At 29.2% G+C, this 24,647-nt stretch overlaps 2 protein-coding genes across 2 annotated transcripts; both read right to left on the minus strand.

Annotated features, from left to right (window-relative positions):
* Positions 1-9,881: 9,881 nt before the first annotated feature.
* Positions 9,882-11,074, minus strand: LOC114384448 (extensin-like). Its single transcript, XM_028344124.1, has 2 exons — positions 10,489-11,074; positions 9,882-10,150 (listed from the first exon to the last, which is right to left on the minus strand). Exon 1 carries the CDS (start codon positions 11,026-11,028, stop codon positions 10,525-10,527), a length of 504 nt encoding a protein of 167 aa, XP_028199925.1. The 5' UTR covers positions 11,029-11,074; the 3' UTR covers positions 9,882-10,150; positions 10,489-10,524.
* Positions 11,075-12,621: 1,547 nt separating this feature from the next.
* Positions 12,622-24,647, minus strand: LOC114370056 (extensin-3-like). Its single transcript, XM_028327349.1, has 3 exons — positions 23,320-24,647; positions 13,908-14,528; positions 12,622-12,859 (listed from the first exon to the last, which is right to left on the minus strand). Exons 1-2 carry the CDS (start codon positions 24,634-24,636, stop codon positions 13,935-13,937), a joined length of 1,911 nt encoding a protein of 636 aa, XP_028183150.1. The 5' UTR covers positions 24,637-24,647; the 3' UTR covers positions 12,622-12,859; positions 13,908-13,934.

Here is a 24,647-nt window from a genome sequence, read left to right on the forward strand (position 1 = left end):
GCTTCCGAAACACCTATTTCATAACGTAAAATTACAGGGGTGTATTGGATTAGGATTTTAAAAGTTTATTTTAGTATAAAAAAAAGTCTTGTAGATTTTAAAGATAATGTAAGAATGTTATAACTTATTAGATTTTTTTATAAAATTTTTGTGATAGTTTGAATTTTAATGGATTTATATCATAAGAATTTAAAGGATTTTATAGATTTATAAGATTTAAAAAGACTATAAATTTTTAAAAACACATTCAAAATTATAAGAGTTAGTGAAAAAGGTAATAAGAAGTGATGAGGTTTTGATTAAAAAAATAAAATCAATATAATTTTTTTAATCTTTTAATAGCTAAATTGATTTTAGCTTTAGGTCATCCTATATTAACCCTTCTTACAATAACATTTTTCATTCTTACTTTTGGATTTGAACAATATATTTAAAATTATACAATGATTTTTTGATTTTTTTTCAATTATTAGAATTATGTCATGATAAATTCAATGACGTGTTAAATGGGGTGCAATAATAAGGGTAAAAATTTTGTAGAGGATTACTCAGCTATGTGGAGGACAACATTAAGAGTGATAATCATAAAAATATTGTGTCGAATAGGTGATGAACATAGTCAATATAAGAAAAGTATTATTAGCATTGACACATAAGACAAACATTAATTTAATTTAGAAAGCAAATAGAAAAGTATAAAGTGGAGGAATATATTTAATATTTTTTTGTTCCAAAAGAATAGGAGAAACATATATGACACACATCTTGAATTACATTATTTTTTTGTCACTGTTTGATACTTTTTTCAATTGAGTAGATCTCATTTTTGTGTTAGTATTGAAGAGAAAAGAGGGTATGTATGATGAGAAAAAATAAAGTCTAGTAACCAATATATAAAGACAGAAAAGAGTCTTACAAAATCTCAAGGATTTTGGTAAGATTATTTGATAGATGTATTAAGGGGGATGTATTGAATTAGGATTTTAAAAGATTATTTTGGCATAAAATTTATGGATTTTAAAAGACTTTGTAAGAATGTATTGACTTTTAATTTTTTTTAAAAGACTTTTATGATTAGGATTTTGTTATTCAAATTTTAATGGATTTATAAAATATGAATTCATAAGATTTAAAAAAAATATGAATTTTTAAAATTTTAAAGGATTTTGTGAATTTTTTATAAATATTCATTAATTTTTTTCACCTAACATTTTAAATAAAACTCATCTTATACAAAGAACCTTAAACCTATTACAACCAATCAATTTTTCCTAGCATATTTACAAGCACAATAGACTCATTCTCCTTCAATCATCAATAATGTTAATTGTATAAAAATATATATACCACAATATCTACCAGTAACATCGATACTTGTCACCATTATCACAATAAGGATCCCACCAAACAAAAAGCATATCTAACAATTGTTTCATATCTTATTTATATATTTATCTACTTATACATAAGTCAACTTTTCATGTTTATTAAAAAATTTCACATTCAGAAAGAGAGAGGGAAAGAGAGAGCGGAGTACGAAATTGAAGGAGGAAAAGGAGGAGAGAAGTTGAACTTTGAGTTGTGTCTCACAAGACTCTCATTCATCAAAGTTACAAAAAGTGTTACACATGCTTTTATTTATAAACTAGGTAGCTTCCTTGAGAAGCTTTCTTGAGAAAACTTCTTTGAGAAGTTTCTTTGAGAAAACTTCCTTGAGAAGTTAGAGCTTAGCTACACACCTCTCTAATAACTCACCTCCTTGAGAAGCTTCCCTGAGAAGACTCCTAGAGAAGCTAGAGCTTAGCTACACACAGATCTCTAATAACTCACCTGCTTGAGAAGCTTACTTGAGAAACTTTCTTGAGAAGCTTCCTTGAAAAGATTCCTAGAGAAGTTAGAGCTTAACTACACACACCTCTCTAATAACTAAGTTCACCTCTTTAAGACGAGAAGTTAGAGCTTAGCTACACACCGCCTGTAATAGCTAAACTCACTCTTATGCCAAACTACATGAAAAGTACCTACCACAAAGACTACTCAAAATGCCCTGAAATACAAGGTTAAAACCCTATACTATTAGAATTGTCAAAATACAAGACTCAAAAGAAGGAAAAAATATTTTCTAATATTTATAAAGAAGAGTAGACCCAACCTTGGCCCATGTGCTCAGAAATCTATCCTAAAATTCATGAGAATCCTAGGACCTTCTTTAGTAGCTTTAGCCCAATGCTCTTGAATTCTTTTATTCAATACCCGTGGAGAGTAGGATTACATCAAACACACCATCATTATACTAAAAAGTCAAATCAAATTCATCTTAAAAAACAATTCATCGAAATTTGTATATTTTTTTATTCTAAAAGATTTTTTTAAGTTATAAAAATCATGATTGAATATCACTGAATTTTGTTGTATTCCTTATAAAATCCTGAAAATCTTAATTAAATGTCACAAGACTTATTTATATTATTTAAAAATCTTAATTGAACACCACAAGATTTTTTTTTTAATTTTTTTAAAAATCTTTTGAAATCTTAATCAAATTTTACATTCCGAAAAAATTATCTGGAATGTAATTTTAAAAATCTCAAACTTATTGTTACGTACATGGCTCCTTTAGATGGTTTCAATTGGCTTATGGATAGGCTTTTCGATATAACACATCATGCTTCAAAGCTTTCCATAATCGATCATGCTTCAAAGCTCTTATGGATAGGCTTTTCCATAACTCAATTTCTTTTTCCCTTACGAATAGGCTTTTCCAAAATTATGTTGACATGGATTACACAATCCGTAACATGAAAAATAATTTTTCCCTAATGAAATGCTTATTCCAGAACAAACATTTCAAAATACATTTCGGCAAATGGTGCAAGAAGGGAACAAGAAAGGGGGGAGGTTGAAGAAGAGGAGGAAAATGGGGTGCTTGGGCGGCACATACTTAGAAAAGGAAGAGGAGGCTAGGGTTGGAGGTGTCTGGTTCATTTGAGAGGGTGAGAGGAATTTTTGTCCGTTTGGATCTCCATGGGTGCAGAAAGAAACAACCTTAGGTAGCTTTGTTTTCTCTTCTTTTGGGCCTTTGGCCCGAGAACCATTGATCAGTGGATCACTTGAAAAAAAATTCCAAAAATTACTTGGCTTACAATGGATGAGTTGAAATTAACACGTCACACTAAAAGACGTCATGTTAGATTGCCAATCAACAATTAAGAAATTTTTGTCCTTCAACTGAAATTTGGTTAGTCATTTATTTCAACTTGAATCTAACTCGACTAAAAGAACGACTTAAAAAAAAGGTAATTTTAAAAATTATTTATTAAAGAGGAATGGTTTTAACTATTGAAATCGATTATAATCATAATTAATATAAAAAAATCAATTTTCTATCTCGATTATAATTATAATTGATATCAAAACATAAAATTATTCATCTCTAGTAAATAATTTTCTAAATCACTAATTTAGTATATAATTTTACAAAAATCACTTTTTTTGTGAGAAAAAAAAAGGCACTGAGAACTAATAATATATCTAACAAAGACTAAGTTAACTTAATTTATTGATATAATGTATTAATGTTAATATTATGTATAGTTAAATTATAAAATTAAAAAAAGTATGCAACTATAATGAAAACATATTTTATGATAAATAATATTAATATAAATTAATATTATATAAAGTCAATAAATTGTATTATTAATGCATAATTATTTAAAAAATATATTTTTTGAAAGAATATATGATGTTAGATTAGTTTGGGACAACTTGGAATATAATTTGCATCTATCTTTAAAATATATGGAGTCTAATTTCTAAAATTCAAACTCTTCAAATTATTTTTGAGTTGAGTCAAATTAGTGAGGTGAAATGAGTCACCATTGAACACCCCAAAATCAATCAATGAGATCTCTCCTTTTTTTTATTATCTTTCTTTCTTTTTTTAATCTCCTTCATATCATAAATTTAAATAGCCCATCTTAGTAGTATATATTTTTAAGAATTATTGTATTTTTTTTATTAAATTATATGATCTCTCTTAAATTAAATATTTAATTTTAATTTTATTTATGCTTTTATTCTCTATAAACATTATTACTTAAATTAAAGTAATTCTAAGTTATTTAAATTAAAAATATTTTATTATTTTTATTAATATTTTGTATCCTATACAAATACTATTACTTAAATTTAAGTAATTCTCAGTCATTTGAATTTTGATATATTATATAAATTAAAATATTTTATGCTTAGGTAAAGTAAAGGATTATGGTACTATTGAAATATATCGATTAAGCTATATGTGTGAAATGGCTAAATGTAATTTGTACCCATTAAATTATTGGAGCTGACAAAGATGAGATCGATATTGAAGACTTAATTAAGATGGCCATATGCACTACTACGCAGTTTAATGGTGTAATAGCAACTTCCACGAATATATCAACTGTGAAATGCTACACAAATAATCTGTAGACTAATGTTTTAACAAAACGGTCAATGCCTAACACAAATTTTGGCCTAATTAACATGAACTGCATATTCATGATTCCATTTCAATAGTAAATTATGAAGAGTACTTTCATGATGTGGTGCTTTTTATATCACTGTGAAATATCTATTGATTTTGATCATGATAACCTTTATTGATAAATTTAATTGATTATTTTTAATAAAATTTTATCTTTTAATTATTATTTTTCATACTCAAAATTTAAACTTGAGACCTTTATTAAAAAATCTGAAACTAGAATGGGATTCGAACTAATTACAGTAATGTCATCATGATTATATATATTCATATTAGAGGAGGTACCTTTCATTGAGAAGAATAAAAATAACAACTAGTTATTTGGTAACTTGCACTCTTACAATGATGGGTTATTATTGTAAAGATTTATGGATCCAATTAATAGAAACTGGCGCTTATTTTCTACCATCTGTGCCGGTCAATATATAACATCCATTTCTTTAATTGATTATTAAGAAATCCTTGACATAAACACGATATGGCTAGGAACCTTCAATATGCATTGGAATATCATTGATCACCTAATATGTAGCTGCATAACGCAAAGCTTGACAGGGATCTTATAGTAATATTATTTCCTATAATGATATTGGTCGGACGCGGAAAGAAAATTATATGAAAAATAAGAATAGAAGAAAGACTACGATCGATCATGATTCATGAGGAAAATATTTCTTTTAATGCAAATAGAAAGGATTTCTTTCAAATTTTTTAATGTATTTCTCATATACACGTCCGCCATAAAAAAAGAGAGAGACTATGATGTGATAATTGTTGTTGTCAAAATTTTTATATATCTTCAAATATTTTCATGAACATCAATCTTTTGTTTTTTTTTACAGATAATAATATCATATCCCTCACAGTTCTGGCTGTTTTCCAATTAAAAGAAATGTAAAAAAAAAAAAAAGCAATTTCTAGTAAAACTTTTTGTTTTTTTTTTTCAAAAAGACCACATGTATCTTTTATTAATTAAAAATAATTATAGTTGAATTAAATAAGATTATTACGTACCATAAAATTCTGATCTTTTTTAATTTTTTAATTTTATTGTTACATACTAAGATTCAAACTCAATACCATAACTAAAGTGGAATAACTTCATGTTGTTGGGTGGTCTAGAAAAACTTTGATGGACAATTGATTCCTCTTTATATATATCTTGTTTTAATTTATGTCTTAATTAAATTTAAATGGGAACAGAACTAATATATAAAACAAAAAAGATGAAAAAATGTGTTCAATCGCCCGTATGAGCACTTCAATCTTTTTTGCATAACATTGACAAATATGCTTGACGAGTGGCTAGATTCAATCTTATGCACCATCATTTACACAATATGAATTTAATTAACGAAGAAAGTGTATTTCTGCATTTGCATTGCATTGATCCCGTAAGTTTCTCAAAATTTAAGAATGTATAACTTTCCCATATAAATATTAGCTCGATCTCTCCGCATATAATATTCTCGCTTAGTCAAGACTGTACACATCAAAATCTGATATCTCTGTCTCAGCATATATATATATATATATATATATATATATATATATATATATAATGTGTGTGAGAAACTTGGACTTGAAGAACTTCCAAAACTGTAAAGCCATACAGAATAATACAAAATTACAATAAAGTATAGTAACATATGCATACCTAGTGCCTTTGGATCTTTGAATTCTGCTACCTACGTGAGATCAGTTACAGTGTAAGAATCTATTTGGAGATCTAAGTTCACATTAATTTATAAACGTTTCAATTTTTTATATCAAAATTTTTAATAATTTAAAATTAAATATTTTTTAATTATAAATTATTATAGCAGGCAAGGATATACTCACTTGTTGTCAATGTAGGGCAGAACTCTCTCACACACATAAATAATATTTCACTTTTCAATATTAGACACGTTTGTTTCAACTATAGTTTGATTACTCTTAATTGAATTTCGAGAAGAAAAATGTACACCTAATTTCCTCTCCTAAATACTTTTATAAAGAGAGAATTAGCATCTTTACGTGTACTAGGCCATAATTGATACGAAATTTGGTTCGTTAAATCAAATAATTAATCTTAGACTTTGTTAGTCATATTGTTTCATTCATAGAAAATTAGGTTTCAGTCATATTGATAGCTACTATTGACCATGGTGATTGATGAATAATAATACACTTAACGATGAATTTCAAAGGTCTTTTCTTCCCAAATACTTCTTTGTAATAATACGACATAAACAACCTTTCGTAATTAAGGGAAGATGATTCATACAGAAATTTATAAAATTTCCTTATGTCTATTATTTAATCATTAACTTACCCCTTCATTTGTCAAAGAAGAGGGATCCACGAAAAGGAAAGATAGAAATAATCAAATAAAATGGCAAATATTTCTCATTATCCTGAACTTTCTTACCAATACGAGTCAAGCAGTTGCCATGTCTCAATAATGTTTCTTATAATTGTACACCAGTTAGGAAAACTGACACTCCCCCACCCCCAAACTGATTAGAAAACTGACACATTAACAATTGATGGCATCTAGTTAATTAGCATTAAATATTATCTTTGAACTCGAAATTCAAAATACTTAGTTTTAACTATACTATAAGATTTGAGAAAGGATTGACACAAATCGGAACAATAATTCCCTTTAAAAGAGTTTGATAATTACTTAAGATGTTTTGTGAGAATGCAGGAATAATTTATCTTAATCGTTTGGTATGTTTGGTAGGTGAAAAATGATGGAGAAAATTAAGAAGACATAGTGGGAAAAAATAGGAAGGGATTGTTTGGTCATGCAAAGAGAGATGAAAAGGAAAATCATGTCAGGCCCACACATTTTTATTCCCTTGCAAAACATTTATCGATACAAAACATTTAGTGGTTTAAAATTGCGACAAAACATTTATTTACCAACTATTTTGATACTTGATGATTATTTTTTTAGTGGTTAGAATTGAACTACCAAAAATTGTGCATTTAGTGATATTTTTTTGTCGCAAACATTTTAATCAGTTTTTTAAACACAAAAAACTAGAATCGATTGAAATGCAAATTTAACAAATTAAAATTCTTAATCTATTAAAATACGAATTTTAATAGATTATAAGTATTTTTTTTATTTTTCTCTTTCCTATTTCTTTTAAAACAAACACTTATTTAAAATCACTATATTTTTCATCTATTTTCATTGACTTGTTTATCTCTTTCCTATTTTCATCTATCATATTTCTCAATTATTTCACTTATATGTTTGATTGTAATACTACATTAAATTTAAATTAAAGATGAATTCTTTAAGGGCATTATTATGAAAAAATGATTTTGTATGACATTTTTTTTATAATTATGAGATAGGAAGCGAAAAGAGAAAAATAAGATAAGTAACTAGATAAAAAGAAAAAAATAGGATTAATTCTGTTTTTTAATTCTTAAAATTTAAAGTGAATTCAGTTTTGGTGGCCCAAAATTTAAAAAATTATTTTAGTCCTTCCAAATTGAAAAAAAAAATTATGATTTTATACATATTAAAAAAAGTAATAATTAAATTTCAGCTAATTATTAAGAAAGCCATAGAAAGAAAGTGTAAGAGAAGAGATGTGACTAGTATTTCTCTAAAAATAACGTAGCAAAGAAAATATCGTGACTAGCTAGTGCCGCAAAAGTTGTATATTCATTGAAGTTGAGTCTAGATATGATTAATTCATTGAAAAAGCCAAGTCTGAAAATCACGAATTATTCTTATGCAAAATTACCTACTACCATTTAGAGTCATTTAAACCATTATTAACACGGCTTGGCTTAATTTTCGCCTCCCGCCTACCAAAATCAGTACAAATCGACTATGACCTAAAATGGGGGTATTCATCTACATCTAGTGTTTATATTAATCTGTCGTGTTGCTCTATACTTTATACCATTCATGCACTTAAAACGAGTGCTTATAAGTTATATCATTCGATCATTCTAGATGTTTTGTAAATATTAAGTTTTACATATTCAAGGAAAATTTTGATTATTTCAAGTTAATTATTTTTAAAAAATAGTAATCAGAATAGATTTTTAAAATTTTATATTCTTATCGAATTGGTCTTTTAATTACTACAAATTTAGCCTGCCATCAAATTAGTCTTGAAAATTTTAAAATATCACAATACTATTCAAATTAAACTCAAAGTTAAATTTTGTTCTTTTATTTATTTTAATATATAAATACGCCAAGGAACCGTTAAATATTTTGATTACATCGGCCGGTGTTTTAGTTTTAAAAGTTTTAATCTCCATGTAAAGTTTTGCTCTAAGGCATGGTAAGACACATTATGAGATGAGGGTGTTTGGAAAGTAGCTAATAAGTTAACTGAAAATTTAGTAGCTGGATGAAAGTTAAGTATTTTTATTTTATATTTTTAATAAACGGCTAAAGTTGAGTATATATAGCTAGTTGAAAGTAGATAAATTAGTTATTTGTATTTACAATATTTGGTAAAATTAATTATTTAACTACCTGATAAGTATTAAATAATATAGAAAGACATTATTACCTGTCGTAACTAAATTTAGTAACTATATATAATTTAAATATAATTAGTTTTCATATTTTAATTTATCTCAAATAATGCATCATCTTAAAAATTACGATATTTTTTAATTTTATTCTTATTTAAAATTTTGATTAAATTAATATATATGTATTATAATTTTGATGATTTTATTTCACAAAGAAATGAAATTTGATGAGAGTGAAAGAGAGTGTATTAAGGTTTCTAAACATATAATAAAAATGTTAGGGACGATAAAAGTGAGAAAAGAATAATAAGTTAGAAATTGGTAAATATATTAAAACACCAGAGTGTTCCAATAAAACATTATAATTTATAAGTTGTTTTTAACAGGAATTATAATTTATAAGTTAGTGGTTTTTTTTTTTATCAAACTTTTAAATTAACTAGTCCAATAAGTTATAAGAACTTAACTATTTCTCGTAGTAAATGCACTCTATATGTCTGAGCTTCTCCCAGCAAGTATCTAAATTGTACTTTAACACTTTGTGGGGCTAATCCTTTTGTTACAACCAATTCCGGTTGATAATTTTCCTGTAGAATTAATATGCTTGCATTATTTTCTTTTTTAATTTTTTATATTGGTGAACAGTATCTGATTGAGTAGTGAATAATTTGTTGACAATCATAACAACCATTTCGTTAGTAAAATAATATATATACATCTTTAACTTGTTAAAAAAAAGTTACTTCATCTTCCTTTCATGTTCGCGTTTCTTGCATGCATGTCAAACTCTAGCCTTTCTCTGTTTCTCATACCGAAATATATACAAATTTTAAATGCAAAGTTCAAAGTGATAAAGTCAGGGTATTTATTTATTATTTATTATATAATATAACTTGGCATAACAAACCCCTGCATGCATGCCCAGCAGTTACAATACCACAACACATGCAGGACAACGAGTACATATGGATCAGATCTGAACAGTGCCTTAAAACTTTATAAAATACAAAAAGAAAAAAAAAGTCAAGCCAAATTAACTGATATATATGTATGGTGCTTCACTGCTTGTTCCTTCCATATCAATCTTCTTTATTTGCACACATTCTTCAGATCCTGAAAAACCACACGTGTCCACGTAAAACTTATTAGGTTGTCATAACATGTAATTAAATGATCCCGCTATCTAGCAATGTAACGAGGAAGTTTTCACATTACACATGAATGCATCCTATGAAATGATTGTTTATTTTAACGTGCTATACTAATTAAATCACTATATAGTTTGTCACAAGCTAGTCATAACATTAGACATTACTTATAAAACACTACCAAAAAATCTAAAATAACGACAGAAAATAGCCCGTCTCTGACAGAGACGGAAACTGAGACCGATTTTATTGTCCAGAGACGAATCTAAAATAACGTGCTCTTTAATTTTATGTGAATCTTACCATGGGATGATATATATATATAGTAAATCACTATACTTAGTAGTGGTAAGGGGGAGGTGGAGATGAATACTTGTATGGTTTCTTAGGTGGTGGTGGAGGGGAAGGGTACTTGTATGGTGGTGGTGGAGACTTGTACTTGTAAACTGGGGGTGGTGGAGATGGATACTTGTATGGTGGAGGTGGAGGAGAAGGGTACTTATACGGTGGAGGAGGTGACTTGTAAACTGGGGGTGGAGGAGATGGATACTTATATGGTGGTGGTGGGGGAGATGGGTACTTATAGGGTGGTGGTGGTGGTGGTGATTTGTACTTGTAAATTGGAGGTGGAGGAGATGGGTATTTGTAGGGCTTCTTAGGTGGTGGTGGAGGAGAAGGGTACTTGTAGGGTGGTGGTGGTGGTGACTTATACTTGTAGGGCTTCTCTGGTGGTGGAGGAGATGAATAGTCGTACTTGTCAGCTGAGGTTTGAGATGGCAAGCTTAGAGTGACTATTATTGCCAATACGAGAGTAAGAGTAGCATAGGCCATTAGGGACCCCATTTTCTCTCAAACTTCAGAAGGGGTTTTGGTTATGGTGTTAGGAAAGACAGTGCCCCTTTATATAGTTTATTTCACCTCGTTAACACCACTAATTAATTAATCATCTTTAAAGATGTACAGTGATTTTGATCTAATCAAAATTGGAGAATCAGCCTCGGACACTCTAAGTCAAGGGTATAGAGTATAGACACTTTTCATCTATTCAAATTGAAAAATCATCGGACAATCATGGGTATAGACACTCACAGAAAGGAGAATTAAATAAAATAATGAGGATGTATCAAATTGAAAAATCATCGGACAATCATGGGTATAGACACTCACAGAAAGGAGAATTAAATAAAATAATGTGGATGTATTCAAATTTATCTTATTTTTTTAAAGTAAAAATAAGTGATTTCTTATGAATTTAACGCGTTAGCAATTGAGTTATGTTAATTGGATATTTAAATTTATCTTATTCAAAACTCTAAATAAATTTAAATTTTATACATTATTAATGTAAAGTAAAAAGGTTTGTATTATCAAATACTTAAAAATTAGAGCAAATTCCATAAACCTTTCATGAGGTATGTATTATTTACATATATCTTTTCTAATTTTTTTATACTATACAAAATTCCTAACTTTTATAATTCCATTATACTTGTACTTCCTTCATGTTGTTAACTCTTTATTTTTAGATTACATGACACGCGACTTTTATTAAAGTTTTAATCCTCAAATTATCATCATGTCCTTCCATGTTTAAAACTCCTATCTTTTGTATATGATTGTTGAATCTTTACAAATCCATGTTGTAGTTGAGTGCAGTGAAGTTGATGCTAGTTTGTTTTCATGGATGAATATTCATGATATATTGATTTTCTTTTTCATTTTTATTTTATACCTAATTAATATTTTCCTATCTCTCCGCCCATTTTGGGATAAAATAGCACCCAACTTAATTATAAGTTTATAACTGACCCAAAAAAGTTTTTACAATGGTTAAATTTAATTAAAACCGAATTGTGGCAGAAAAATAATATAGCTATATCTACATCACGATTTGAAGGCTGCTAAAGTTAATTACAGCATTTCTCCTCAATCTGATGCAGTTTGGTGAAGTCCTTCTGCACATTCCACTTTTTTGTATCACTGCAATAATTGCGTGTTCCTTTCTTAGGCGTGAGGTGACGACTTTTTTATGTGCTTATATATATATGATATATGAAGTCTTTAATCCTTCGCTTTCCACTTTCTCAGTATTTCTCTCAATATACTACTACTAATTTCTTTTTTCAGTTAATGAATTAGTCAGTAAGGATCTAAACTGTAGTTTAACACTCAGTGGGATTAGTAATTTTGTTAGATACAGTCTCGGCTGTTTTCATGTAGATACGCTTTAGTTTTTTTTATATACTGCTGTAATAGTGTGTAAATAAGTAGTGAATAATGTGTTGATAATAATCAACCATCATTTAGTTTATACATTAATAGAGAGAGAGAGAGAGCAGGTCATTTTCATTTCATCACGTTCGCGGTTCTTGCATGTCAAACTCCTGGTGGGTACGTATACCGAAATTTGTAGAAATTTTAAATGGAATTTTCAAAAGTAAAAAAATCAGGGTATTTATTTATTATATAGTAATATAACTGGAGTAACAACACATGGACCAGATCTAAACAGTGCCTTAAAACTTTAAATACATAAAGTACAAAGTACAAATAAAAATAATAAAGTGAAACCAAATAAACACTACTTTCACAAAACGCGTTCCACACACTCTTCACTGCATAAACTGTATGGTGCTTCTTCCCTCTCCCTTTATTTGCACAAGTTCTTCAGATCCTGAAAAATTAATTTGTCATAACATGTAATTAATTCGATACTACTTTCTAGTGTATAATGTAACTAGAATATATATATATATATATATATATATATATATATATATATAAAATCAAATTACATAAATATAACTTTAAAATTTAACAATTATTATATTATTTTATTACTTACAATTGGATAATATTTCTCTGGATTAAAAGTTCCTTTCACATAATTTAAAATTATTTATAACCTCTTTCATATAAATTAAAATTAGTGTAATATAAATATTTTAAAATATATTAAAATATTAATTATTTAATTACTTTTTCCTATTGTTTAATTTTTATAAAATTTAACACAAACAATCTTAATAATACATAAATATAACTCAATGATTGGATCAATAAAAAATATATTATATATCAAATTATATATATATTTATATATATATATATATATATATATATATATATATATATATATATATATATATATCCTAGAATGAGCAAGATTTTTTTTCCTACACCGTGTGGATATATACAGATATGGAATGAGGGACAAGAAATGAATAGACCAGAAAGTAATAAATATAGGAAGAAAGAAAGACAGATAAAAAGAAGTACTGGAGTAGAAGATCATAAATGTAAAATTTAGAATATAAAAAATTAAGATATATTCTTATAAAATGTTCTTCCCAGACCAATATTTACGTATCAATTTATAAGTCTCACTTTGACTTCGTGTACGCTATTTTTACACTTCTAAGGGAGAGGAGAGGAAACAAATGTGTATTTGTCTTTTTTCGGGATAAAAAATAAATGTACAAGGAAGTGGTAAAGTTGCAACAGTGGGAATTCTATAATTGTAACATTAAAATTTCAATAAATAAATAAAAGTTTCATACTTTCATATCATAATAGGAAACTTTGATATAAAATTTTAAATTATAGTAGTAGTTAACTAAAATTATGATTATAGTATATTAATATTCTAGAATTTTATGAAATTTCAAATTAAAACCTTGACTGAAATAACATGGACAATATAGATTCTATATGAAGCTTACCATGGGGTGCTACACTAAAATCACTATCTAGTTGTGGTATGGGGGAGGTGGTGATGCATAGACATAGTGTGGTGGAGGTGGAGATGGATACTTGTATGGTTTCTTAGGTGGTGGTGGAGGTGATTTGTAGTAATAAGCTGGGGGTGGTGGAGGAGATGGGTACTTGTATGGTGGTGGTGGTGGAGAAGGGTACTTGTAAGGAGGAGGAGGTGACTTGTACTTGTAAACCGGTGGTGGAGGAGATGGGTATTTGTAGGGCTTCTTAGGTGGTGGTGGTGGTGGGGACTTGTACTTGTAAACCGGTGGTGGTGGTGATTTGTATTTGTAAACTGGAGGTGGGGGTGATGGGTACTTGTAGGGCTTTTTAGGTGGTGGTGGAGGAGATGAATATTTGTACGGTGGTGGTGGGGACTTGTACTTATAAACAGGTGGTGGAGGAGAAGGGTATTTGTATGGCTTCTTGGGTGGTGGTGGTGGTGGAGAGTGGTAGTTGTAAGGCTTCTCCGGTGGTGGAGGAGATGAATACTCGTACTTGTCAGCTGAGGTTTGAGATGGCAAGCTTAGAGAGAGTAATGCCAATACAAGAGTGAGAGTAAGAGAGGCCATTAGAGACCCCATTTTCTCTCAACTTCAAATAGGGTTTTGTTGTGCTATTAGCTAGCAAAGGTAGTGCCCCCTTTATATAGAGTTTACTTTACCAAGTTAACACCGACTGACGAATCATCTTAGAAGGAGTAATTTGATTTGATCTATTCAACTTTACCTTGTAGAAAAATCTGAAATCTGTAAAATATATTATGTTAATTAATTTGGAAATACATAGAGAGAGGATAATGATCAAGTTAATTTCCATTCAATAAAGCGATCGAGTATTAAAATTCCTACAAATTATAAGTAAATATCAATAATAAGATTGCTTAATAACAATTATATTACATCATTGTATAATATTGAAATGTTTAATAATTGAATTATTAAAATTACACACACATATTAAATAATTAACTTTACTGAAAATTATTGCTAAAGCAACTTGACCTCTTCAGGTATAGGTGTTCTCCGTGTGTTTTGTAAATTGGACTTTTATTAAGGGTACCCGTACATTGAAAGTAGTCGTTATGATGTATCTTGTCCTTGTACGTACGATAGGAAATTAAGGAAAAGAAAGATATAAAATAAGTGAAAATTGAGGTGAAGAAAAATTTAGATTATTGGTTATATTTCGTGTTTGTTGAACCAATGTAGATTTTTGCATTGAAGACCTCAATCTAATTGAGCAGGAGAAAAGTATCCAGCTAAACAGCTGGTAATGTTGACATTACCCTTATTTTCTCTGTAGAAAATGACACCGGACCTTATTTAACTATTTTAGCTTTGTACACTGAGCAATTTTTTTATGACTCAAATATTCAAAATCAAAAAGGTCTTTGACAATAATATTTTTTAATTTGTGTCACTTTGCCCCTTTATTCGCTTGCGATTCATACCAAACTTTGTAAACTGCGTAATTGTTGCCTAACCATGGCATTTTTCACTTATTCGCTCAATGAAATTTTATTAAATAGTTGAGCACAAAAAATACTCATCACTAAGGAGCACATTATTATAGTGTATGTTAATTGTGATCATGTCATGAGGATCCTTGATTGCATGGGAGACTAGCCTCCTACTAGAAAAATCCCAAATAACAATCGAAATTAGTGACCGAAAATGTTTTGACGCAAAAATCATTGGTTGGCGACAGATTAACCGACCAAGCTAAAATACATACATTTTTGTGTTTAGAGACTGAGTAGGTGATCCATGAGATTAGTTATAGAAGGCTAACTCGCTAAATCAGTCGCAAAAAGAAAGGTCTAAGTAGCTATTTTATAAATACATATACATATATTGCATAGTGTTGCTAATGCTTTTATAGGGCTTCCAAGAGAAAGATAAGAGTAGTCTAGATTTTTTATCCATAATGAAAGGATTTATAATAACTGTTGAATCGACTAAACTAAACCCTTTGGTATAAGAGTAGTTTATATATTATAATTAGCTTTTAACTTTTTCGATTTTTAGGTTTTTAAAGTACTAGATTTAACGTCGCTCAGTTCCTAAATCGGGGGAAGTCACGAAGTGATGACAGAAGAAATTAACTAGAAGATAAAAATGGGAGATGAATTATATGTAAAGAGGGAAAAAAACATTAAAAAAATATATCGTTAGGATTTTGAAATATATTTTCAAGAGTAATTAATCATGTTACGTATAAAAAACATTAACTTGTTTCACTTTAGTTTCTGAAATTTTCAAATATTGAACACGGTAAGTCATTGAAATATTAGCCTAATTAAATAAGTTAGTCCAACCTTGAGTTCCTATATAATTTGTCAAAGTGTAACACGTTGCTCATGAGGCACAAATGATTAATTGTATGCATTACTTGTAGGACAATCAAGATGATGGCCTTCTAAAGGAAGAAAGATTGTTTTGTGTTTAGGTTAAGGAGACATGCTGAATAAATCAATGTTAAAATTTATTTATTTTTACCATGTTATTGCTACAAAATAATTTTTATCAAAAGTGATAATTAATTTTTATCAAAACCTCAAATGTACATAATATACCTATTTTTTTTCCAATATAATTTATTTCATACTCAAAAATGATTTGAATCCTAAATCAGACATAACCTGTTATTACCTACTGATTGTGTTGGAAGGACCTTGGCCCCTTGATTTTTTTTTTAATTTGGTTTTTCATTAATATTAGATAATGCTAAAAAATATGTAAATAATATCATTTATGCTATTTATCTTTTTTGTGTTTTGATATCATATTATATTATTTTCTAATATTTATTGTAGAGATGATTTTATTTTAATTTCTTCTTTTTCTAGATAAAATATTTGAGTATTATTTATTTTTCTTTCAAATAGTTTTCTTTATATAACATGTTATTATTACTATTTTAAAAGTTATGGATAATTATAGTTTGCAAAAAAATAATTTTATCAACATTTGTCAATGGATTAAATTTAAACACTATATATACGAGATTAACAATTTAAATTTTAAAACGTAGACATCAACAAATATTCCATCTTTCTATTACTGTTTTTTATATTATATTATTGTTGTTTCTCTTGTCTCATCTTTGTTTTTAATTCTTATTATTGTGAGGTTTCAATGTGTTTTTAATCTCAGGATCTAGTTCCGCATGCAATATAAATCTCAGAAAAACAAATTAGATATAAAATTACACTAAAGATTTATTGTCACAATTTGCTTTTAAAGTCATAGTCTTTGTCATGATAAATATTTTACTTATATTTTTAAAAGTAAACTATTCTTATGTGGTTGTTAGCTACTATTATTCTTAAAAGATAATTTAGCAAGTAACATAATTTATTCAAATTTAGTATATTTTTAGAATAGAATTAATAGAATTTTTTGTAAAAAAAATATGATACTCATAAATGCAATTTTTTTATTATAAATTCATTAAAGTTCTTGGTGGCACATGAAATGAAATTAGTGGTTGTCATTTATAATTTTAAGTCTTTAAAAATATGTTTAATAGCTTCTTTGTATATGTATTTTTTTTAATATATGCCAAGTCATTTTAGAAAATATATAAATATTTTGTTTAAATTTTAATGCTAATTTTGGTCCCTCCAGCCATTAAATTCAGTGTCCACCTATATATATAACTATTATAGATAATAAAACTTTCCATATATAAATATTTAAGATATAATTAAATATAATATTTAGAATTTGAATTCAAAATCATGGACTAAACTATTAATGTACTGAGTGAAAGTACATGTTAGTGTTTAAGTACACACAAAATAACAAAAATAGAGAATGCGTTAAAAAGAATAACTAACATGTACATTTGATTTATTGGTGTCTGCGGATCAAGAAAAATTATCTAAATAAAGTAAAATCTATTACTTTGTAAAGACATGATTCCAAAAGATTTTAAAAAAACTCCAATGAAACTAAAATTACCTCCAGCTGCTTTTATTTTATTTTATTTTCATTGCATATATAGCAATGAGAAGACAAAACGGGGGGGGGGGGGGGGGGGGGGGGGGGGGGGGGGGTTGGAGGGGATTAGATAATTTATAAGCTTTAGATGCATTAATGAATTGATGGCACCTACTGTTCTCACTGTTTTTTTTAATTCAAACAATTTTTCATGTAAATTTGTAAGCAAAAGGAAAGAAAATCTCTACAGAAATTTTGGACAAAGACGGAGATTATTCCTAGAATTAGCTTCGACAGGTAAGTGGTCTCAATCTGTTTCTCCCTTGTCTTGAACCTCTTTGTATATTAATATTCTTATACATTTAAATTAATTAATAGCGATAAAAATAACAATAAAACATGAAAGAGAAAATAGTCAATACCTTCTACATTATTCATTGGCAAGCTTCACTGAAAGCAGCCATTGTAAATCAAAGGAAGATAGCATCCCCATATCTTGTTTTAATGTTTAATAAGGTTTTTCGTTATTTTCATAGAGGTTGCTCCATCCCTATAGGTCCAAACTATGCTACTTATATAATAATTAAGTTGCAAATCAATCTGAACTCTCTAGCATGCAAATTAAAGAACTAAAAAACCTCTTCAAATTATGTTACATACATGTGCACTTGTGTGCTTCTAGACTTGTCTACGGCTGTGTGAAAACAATTCCAGTTAAAGAAAAAAGTACATGTATTTAGATTGCTCAAATTGACTTTTAAAGTAATATACTAGTATATATTATTTGAAAATTTAATATTTGTTTCAATAAAAGAAGCTAACTGTCTCACATCACTAACCTTTCGCAACGGGAGAAGGTGGAGTCAGAGCTATCTACCACCATACGTTGTTAGGAATGTTGTTTCTAGATAATCAGCAAAAAGAAACTTACAATAAGATTTGCCATATTTTTTTAGTTAAATAGTGATTATTAAAGTTGAAACTACGTACTTTTTACTCTTACATATATATTTAACTCTTAACTGCAAATTATTTTACTTATCAATGCTGATTTTTTCTTTTTTCTTTTTACTTTCAGAGAGTTTGAGCACAAATAGGCAGGGAAAAACAAACTAGCTTCTGGGGTTCTTCACTTCTTCATGTCAATACGCTGTAAGGCTAGCTTGAGCTACCCTTTCAAAATATAAACAAATTAAATAATTTGCAAAGCCAGCTGTATATGTGCTTTCTAGAGTCAGCATCAGTAGTTAGTACAAACTATATAATATTTTTTTTTTCTTGTATTCCGTATGTATTGTTCGTTATCAATTCGGCCTAACAAATCTTACTATTGGGATTTCGAGGATGTTTCGAATTAATTGATATAATCAATCTTGTACATTTGTTTCAACAATATTGGTTTCTACTTTTGAATGTTAGGAAGAAAAAATGGATTTGATGGAGAAAGAACAAATTGATAATCTCTATCTTTTAAAAGGTTATTCGACTATCAGAAATATTCTTGGTGTAAAAAAAAGGGGTGCATGAAATGATAGTAATGAATATATAAAACAAATTATACAACAAAATGTACAACTAAAAAAGAGAAAAAGTAATGAAGAAATTGAATTTGAAATATAATAAATGATAGAATAATATAAAAGAGATAAACACAAAAATAATAATGTCGGGTTTGATCTTCCTTCCAAATATTTGTTCTAATTAATGAGATCATATAAACAACCTTACCCAGCACAGTAAAGAAATATAAGAAAGTAAAAATCCTTGCAGAGGAAGAATTTCATTTGGCAAACAGAATCCATGAGAAAGGAAAGATAGAAATAAATTCAGTTCTCATAATGTCGAACTCACCTACCCATCGGGTCAAGTGGCATAAATAGATATAAAGGATGTGTTCTACATCGGGTCATGTCTCAATAATGTTCGTTATAAGGGGGCTGTTAGGAAAACGGAGAAAAAGGAGACAAACTTTTTGCCAAGGACATAAAAGTAATTGGAATAGCTATCGAATTTGTATGTACATAATAATTTATTTAACTAATGTAGTATTGTATAAGACCAATAATAGCTCCATGTGTCAGCGTATTATCCTTTTATAATTGTATTATATAAACCTTTTATATAAAATTCATCCAGAATACTGAGAAGTCAAAACAATAATTAAGTGAAAAATTATTTTAATCAAGAATTAAACTAATTAAATAATTTAATATTAATTTCAATACATTAATTATTTGTGCTCAAAGTAACGAATAATTAACATTTTTAAATAAATAAAAGAAAGCATAAATATCTTATGCAATTCCACTTTTTTTCTTATATATTTTTTTAAAATAGTTCATGTAAATATCTTCTATAATTTATTCATTCTTTGGTTTTAATTTCCATAATACTTAGGTCCTTTAAAATTAATCCCTAAGAAAAAAATTGATAGAAACTAAAAGTAAATTATCCAAAAAATTAAAAAAAAAACATCTTATAAAGACTAAAATAAAATAACAAAAAATAAAAATATTACAAGAACATTTAAAATAATTACGTGGATGAAAAAACATACTCCCTTGGATAAATATGTTGCAACATGTACATAATATTAGAAAATAAATTTTTAATATCGCTTGATTAATGTTGTGAAATTGTTGTTGAAAGAGGAGGATTTACAACTCCTTTTTATTGTTGTGAAATTGTTCTGATTATAATTTTGGTGTTTATACAGTATGGGCATTTGATACATGCAGAGACCAGGTGTTGGTCACTCATGGAGGCGAAGGGGGACATACCAGTAGGAAATTTTGTTTCATAACTGTGCAAATGCTGCAGCGATAGAAATTGCTCTTGTGCATTGTTATTATTGATATGCTAGGAACTGTGATATTGTATTACATATTTTTGCTTCATCATATTATTAAATCTTGATAATAATTATTGATTAATTAAAATGTCAAAAAAAAAGAACCAGGTCATGGATTATGATTGATGACTTCCCAGCTGTGGGTGGAAATGCTCTGTATCTTGATCAAATTGATATTTTCACACTTGACCAGCATGTAATTCTCATAATACATTTGAATTTGTTTGTCAGAAAGTCAAGACTCAATAACATTAATAATTGCAGATAAAAATGATGTAGAAACATAGCCTGTGATTGCACATTTACCATAGAACTAACATATCATCCTTTGCTTTCTTTAATTTTCATATATATGTGACACTAATAATTCAAAAAACATGTTTTAATATTGTTTGGTGGTGAGGATGCAAAAAGGAAAATTTGAATGATTTACATGTTTGATCTCCAATATCCTGATGTTATGTTGCCTTTGAAATTATATAACAACACCTCCAAGATTAAACCATGGAGCTGCTCTTTATATATTTGGAGGATTATCAAAATCCAGGACCTTAAATATGATTTATATTCACTTGACTTTGAAATCATGAGTGAGCTCTGTCGGTCCAGATGTGTCTATGGTCTATACTGCAATAACATGGAACTGAAAAATAATTGATCACACACTCATATTGATAACCCTTTGGTTATTCTTCCTTTGAGATATATACTCAACACTAAGGGATTTTAATTACCATGACTATATGCAGTTGGTCTGTGATCCATTTGACATATGCATTTTCAGCAAAACCCTCATTCTAGACCATGAACCACATCTAGAATTGATTTTCTTGATAAAACATGCACTCCTATTCATGCAGAATATGACTCTACTTTTTTTTTTAGATGATACTCTGTATCCCCTCATATTTGGTCTTGCAAAAAGCATGTCCTCAAAAATATGAAAGGTATGTGCCTGCCGTATGCTAAGTACCATAAAACTTTGAAGGATTAAAAATATATTTAAGTTATTTATTGTAAATTTTTTTACTATAATACTTAATTTTTAAAAAATTAATTATTATTTTATCGTTCAAAATTATATATGTAATACAGACAAATATGTCAATGTTATCTTGTTTCTCATTAGTCCAAGTCTTGTTTCTCAATGGAAGAATTTTAAACGTAACCAAATTGAAATAGATATAAATATAATATATGAGAAGTTTTTATGCATTATACTATGAGGACTTTATTTTGTCTGATAAAAATCATAATGAGTAAATTACGTGATTATATAAGAAGTTGGATTAAATATAAAATATTATTTAATTATCTTTTCATCAAATATTATTGAAGATACTCTATAAATATTGTATAATTTTTCAATAAATATACAAAGAGACAGAGAGAAAGCATTTGTTTTTATTTATTATTAAATTGGCTTCACAACCCCTTGCAAACGTAGCAGGTTACAAACCAAAATGCATTCATGTGATATAGTGCCATACAACTGTCTAAAAACACAATAATAAAAATTCATAAACAATACAAACGAAGAAGAAAAGGATGGACACTTCTTTCTTCTTATGTGACAAAATGCGCGGAAACTTTGCTTCCGTTGTTTTCCTTGTGTAATTGCGAAGTGCATCTTCCTGCTATCAAAAACGTTCTTTATTGGCTTATATTCTTCATTAATAACCTACAAAAGTACGCGCACATGGTTAGAATAATATTCTAACAGTCCCTTTCATTAAGTATCCCCTCAATAATATCAAAAAATGAGAAAATAACTTTCTCTTAAACATTACTAATACAGGCTAAAATGTTTTTGTTTGGGTTATGAAGAATTTTTTTTACAACTAAAGTTTTTTCCTTTAATTTTGGAAGTATATTTTTAAAATATGTATACACAGAAAAAAATTATTCTTGAATACTCCTTAGTTATATGTTTTTACATAAAAATAGCAATGGTCATATACTTCTCAAAATTTCAATAAAATAGAAAAAGGGAAGTTGAAAACGTCATGATTACTTTATAAATGAAATAAAAATTATATCAACCGCAAACCTTTTCTATCAACAGTCAAAAACCTTTGAAAGTTTGAAATTTTAAAAATAGAAAATAAAAAGAAGAAAATACAACGGTTCTCTTCAATCGAACAAAATAAGAATGTTAACATCATACTTCTCATTTTAGTTTACTTTCTAAACTGTCTACATAGGTCGAGTAGTTATTTAATGACTTCTATGTTTTTTTTTTATTTGACAAGTGCTACGAACATAATTTTTAAACATATTTTTTAATTGATTATTTTTTAAAAAAATATAAAATTTGAAGACAGAGAATTATTAATTATTATGTAGGACTCAAAATATTTTATTGTTTTTTTTTTAAATTAACCAATAAAAAAGAGTGTGTTGAATGAATATATTAAAGAGTGTGTTTCTATTTTCTTTTTATTGTTCGTGAAAACTTAATGACTTGCATGTGACTGCATGTAAAGAGCATTTAAAATGTAAGTTGGTACATAATTTTATGATAATGCAGGTTTTATGAAGAAGCTTACTACTCGGGAAGCTAAGCAAAACCACTATCTAGTAGTGATATGGAGGAGGAGGGGATGCATAGATGTAGTGTGGTGGAGGTGGTGAATGAACAGGAGGAGGAGGAGACTTGTACTTGTAAACTGGGGGTGGAGGAGATGGGTACTTGTAGGGTGGAGGTGGTGGAGATGGGTACTTGTAGGGAGGAGGAGGAGATTTGTACTTGTAGACTGGGGGTGGTGGAGATGGGTACTTATAGGGTGGTGGTGGAGGAGAAGGGTACTTGTATGGTGGTGGAGGTGACTTGTACTTGTAGACTGGGGGTGGTGGAGACTTGTACTTGTACACTGGGGGTGGCGGTGATGGGTACTTGTATGGTGGGGGTGGTGGAGATGGGTACTTGTATGGAGGAGGTGGAGACTTGTATTTGTAGACTGGTGGAGGAGGAGATTTGTATTTATAAACTGGTGGTGGAGGAGAAGGGTACTTGTATGGAGGAGGAGGAGGAGATGGGTACTTGTAAGGAGGAGGGGGAGATTTGTACTTGTAAACTGGGGGTGGTGGAGACTTGTACTTGTAGACTGGGGGTGGTGGAGATGGGTACTTGTATGGGGGAGGTGGAGGAGATGGGTACTTGTAGGGAGGAGGAGGAGACTTGTACTTGTAAACTGGTGGTGGAGGGGATGGGTATTTGTAGGGCTTCTTAGGTGGCGGTGGTGGGGACTTGTAGTAGTAGGGAGGAGGAGGTGAGTGCTTTGGTGGTGGTGGAGAGTGGTAGTAATAGGGAGGAGGAGGTGAGTGCTTAGGAGGTGGTGGAGAGTGATAGTAGTATGGAGGAGGAGGTGAGTGCTTAGGAGGCGGTGGAGAGTGATAGTAGTATGGAGGAGGAGGTGAGTGCTTTGGTGGTGGTGGAGAGTGGTAGTAATAGGGAGGAGGAGGTGAGTGCTTAGGAGGTGGTGGAGAGTGATAGTAGTATGGAGGAGGAGGTGAGTGCTTAGGAGGTGGTGGAGAGTGATAGTAGTATGGAGGAGGAGGTGAGTGTTTCGGTGGTGGTGGGGAGTGATAGTAATATGGAGGAGGAGGTGAGTGTTTTGGTGGTGGTGGAGAGTGGTAGTAGTATGGAGGAGGTGGTGAGTGCTTTGGTGGTGGAGGAGAGTGGTAGTAATAAGGAGGAGGAGGTGAATGCTTCGGTGGTGGTGGAGAGTGATAATAATATGGAGGAGGAGGTGAGTGCTTTGGTGGTGGTGGAGATGAGTAGATGTAGTTGTCTGCTAATGTTTGAGATGGCAAGGTGAGAGAGATTATGGTTAATGCAATAGTGAGAGTAAGAGAGGCCATTGGAGACCCCATCTTGGGTTTTGGTACTTCCATTAGGAGAGGTA

The sequence above is a fragment of the Glycine soja genome, chromosome 2 (assembly GCF_004193775.1).
Source record: "Glycine soja cultivar W05 chromosome 2, ASM419377v2, whole genome shotgun sequence".
Lineage (NCBI taxonomy): Eukaryota > Viridiplantae > Streptophyta > Magnoliopsida > Fabales > Fabaceae > Glycine > Glycine soja.

What these genes read in the sequence shown, in the direction of transcription:
- LOC114370056 (XM_028327349.1), bottom strand. Translation starts at nt 24,636, where the DNA reads ATGGAAGTACCAAAACCCAAGATGGGGTCTCCAATGGCCTCTCTTACT. An exon ending in CTCCTCCTCCATATCACTAC is followed by an intron (nt 14,529 to 23,319) that starts TAGATAGTGGTT and finishes TGAAGTTGAGAG; the next exon opens with AAAATGGGGTCTCTAATGGC.
- LOC114384448 (XM_028344124.1), bottom strand. Translation starts at nt 11,028, where the DNA reads ATGGGGTCCCTAATGGCCTATGCTACTCTTACTCTCGTATTGGCAATA.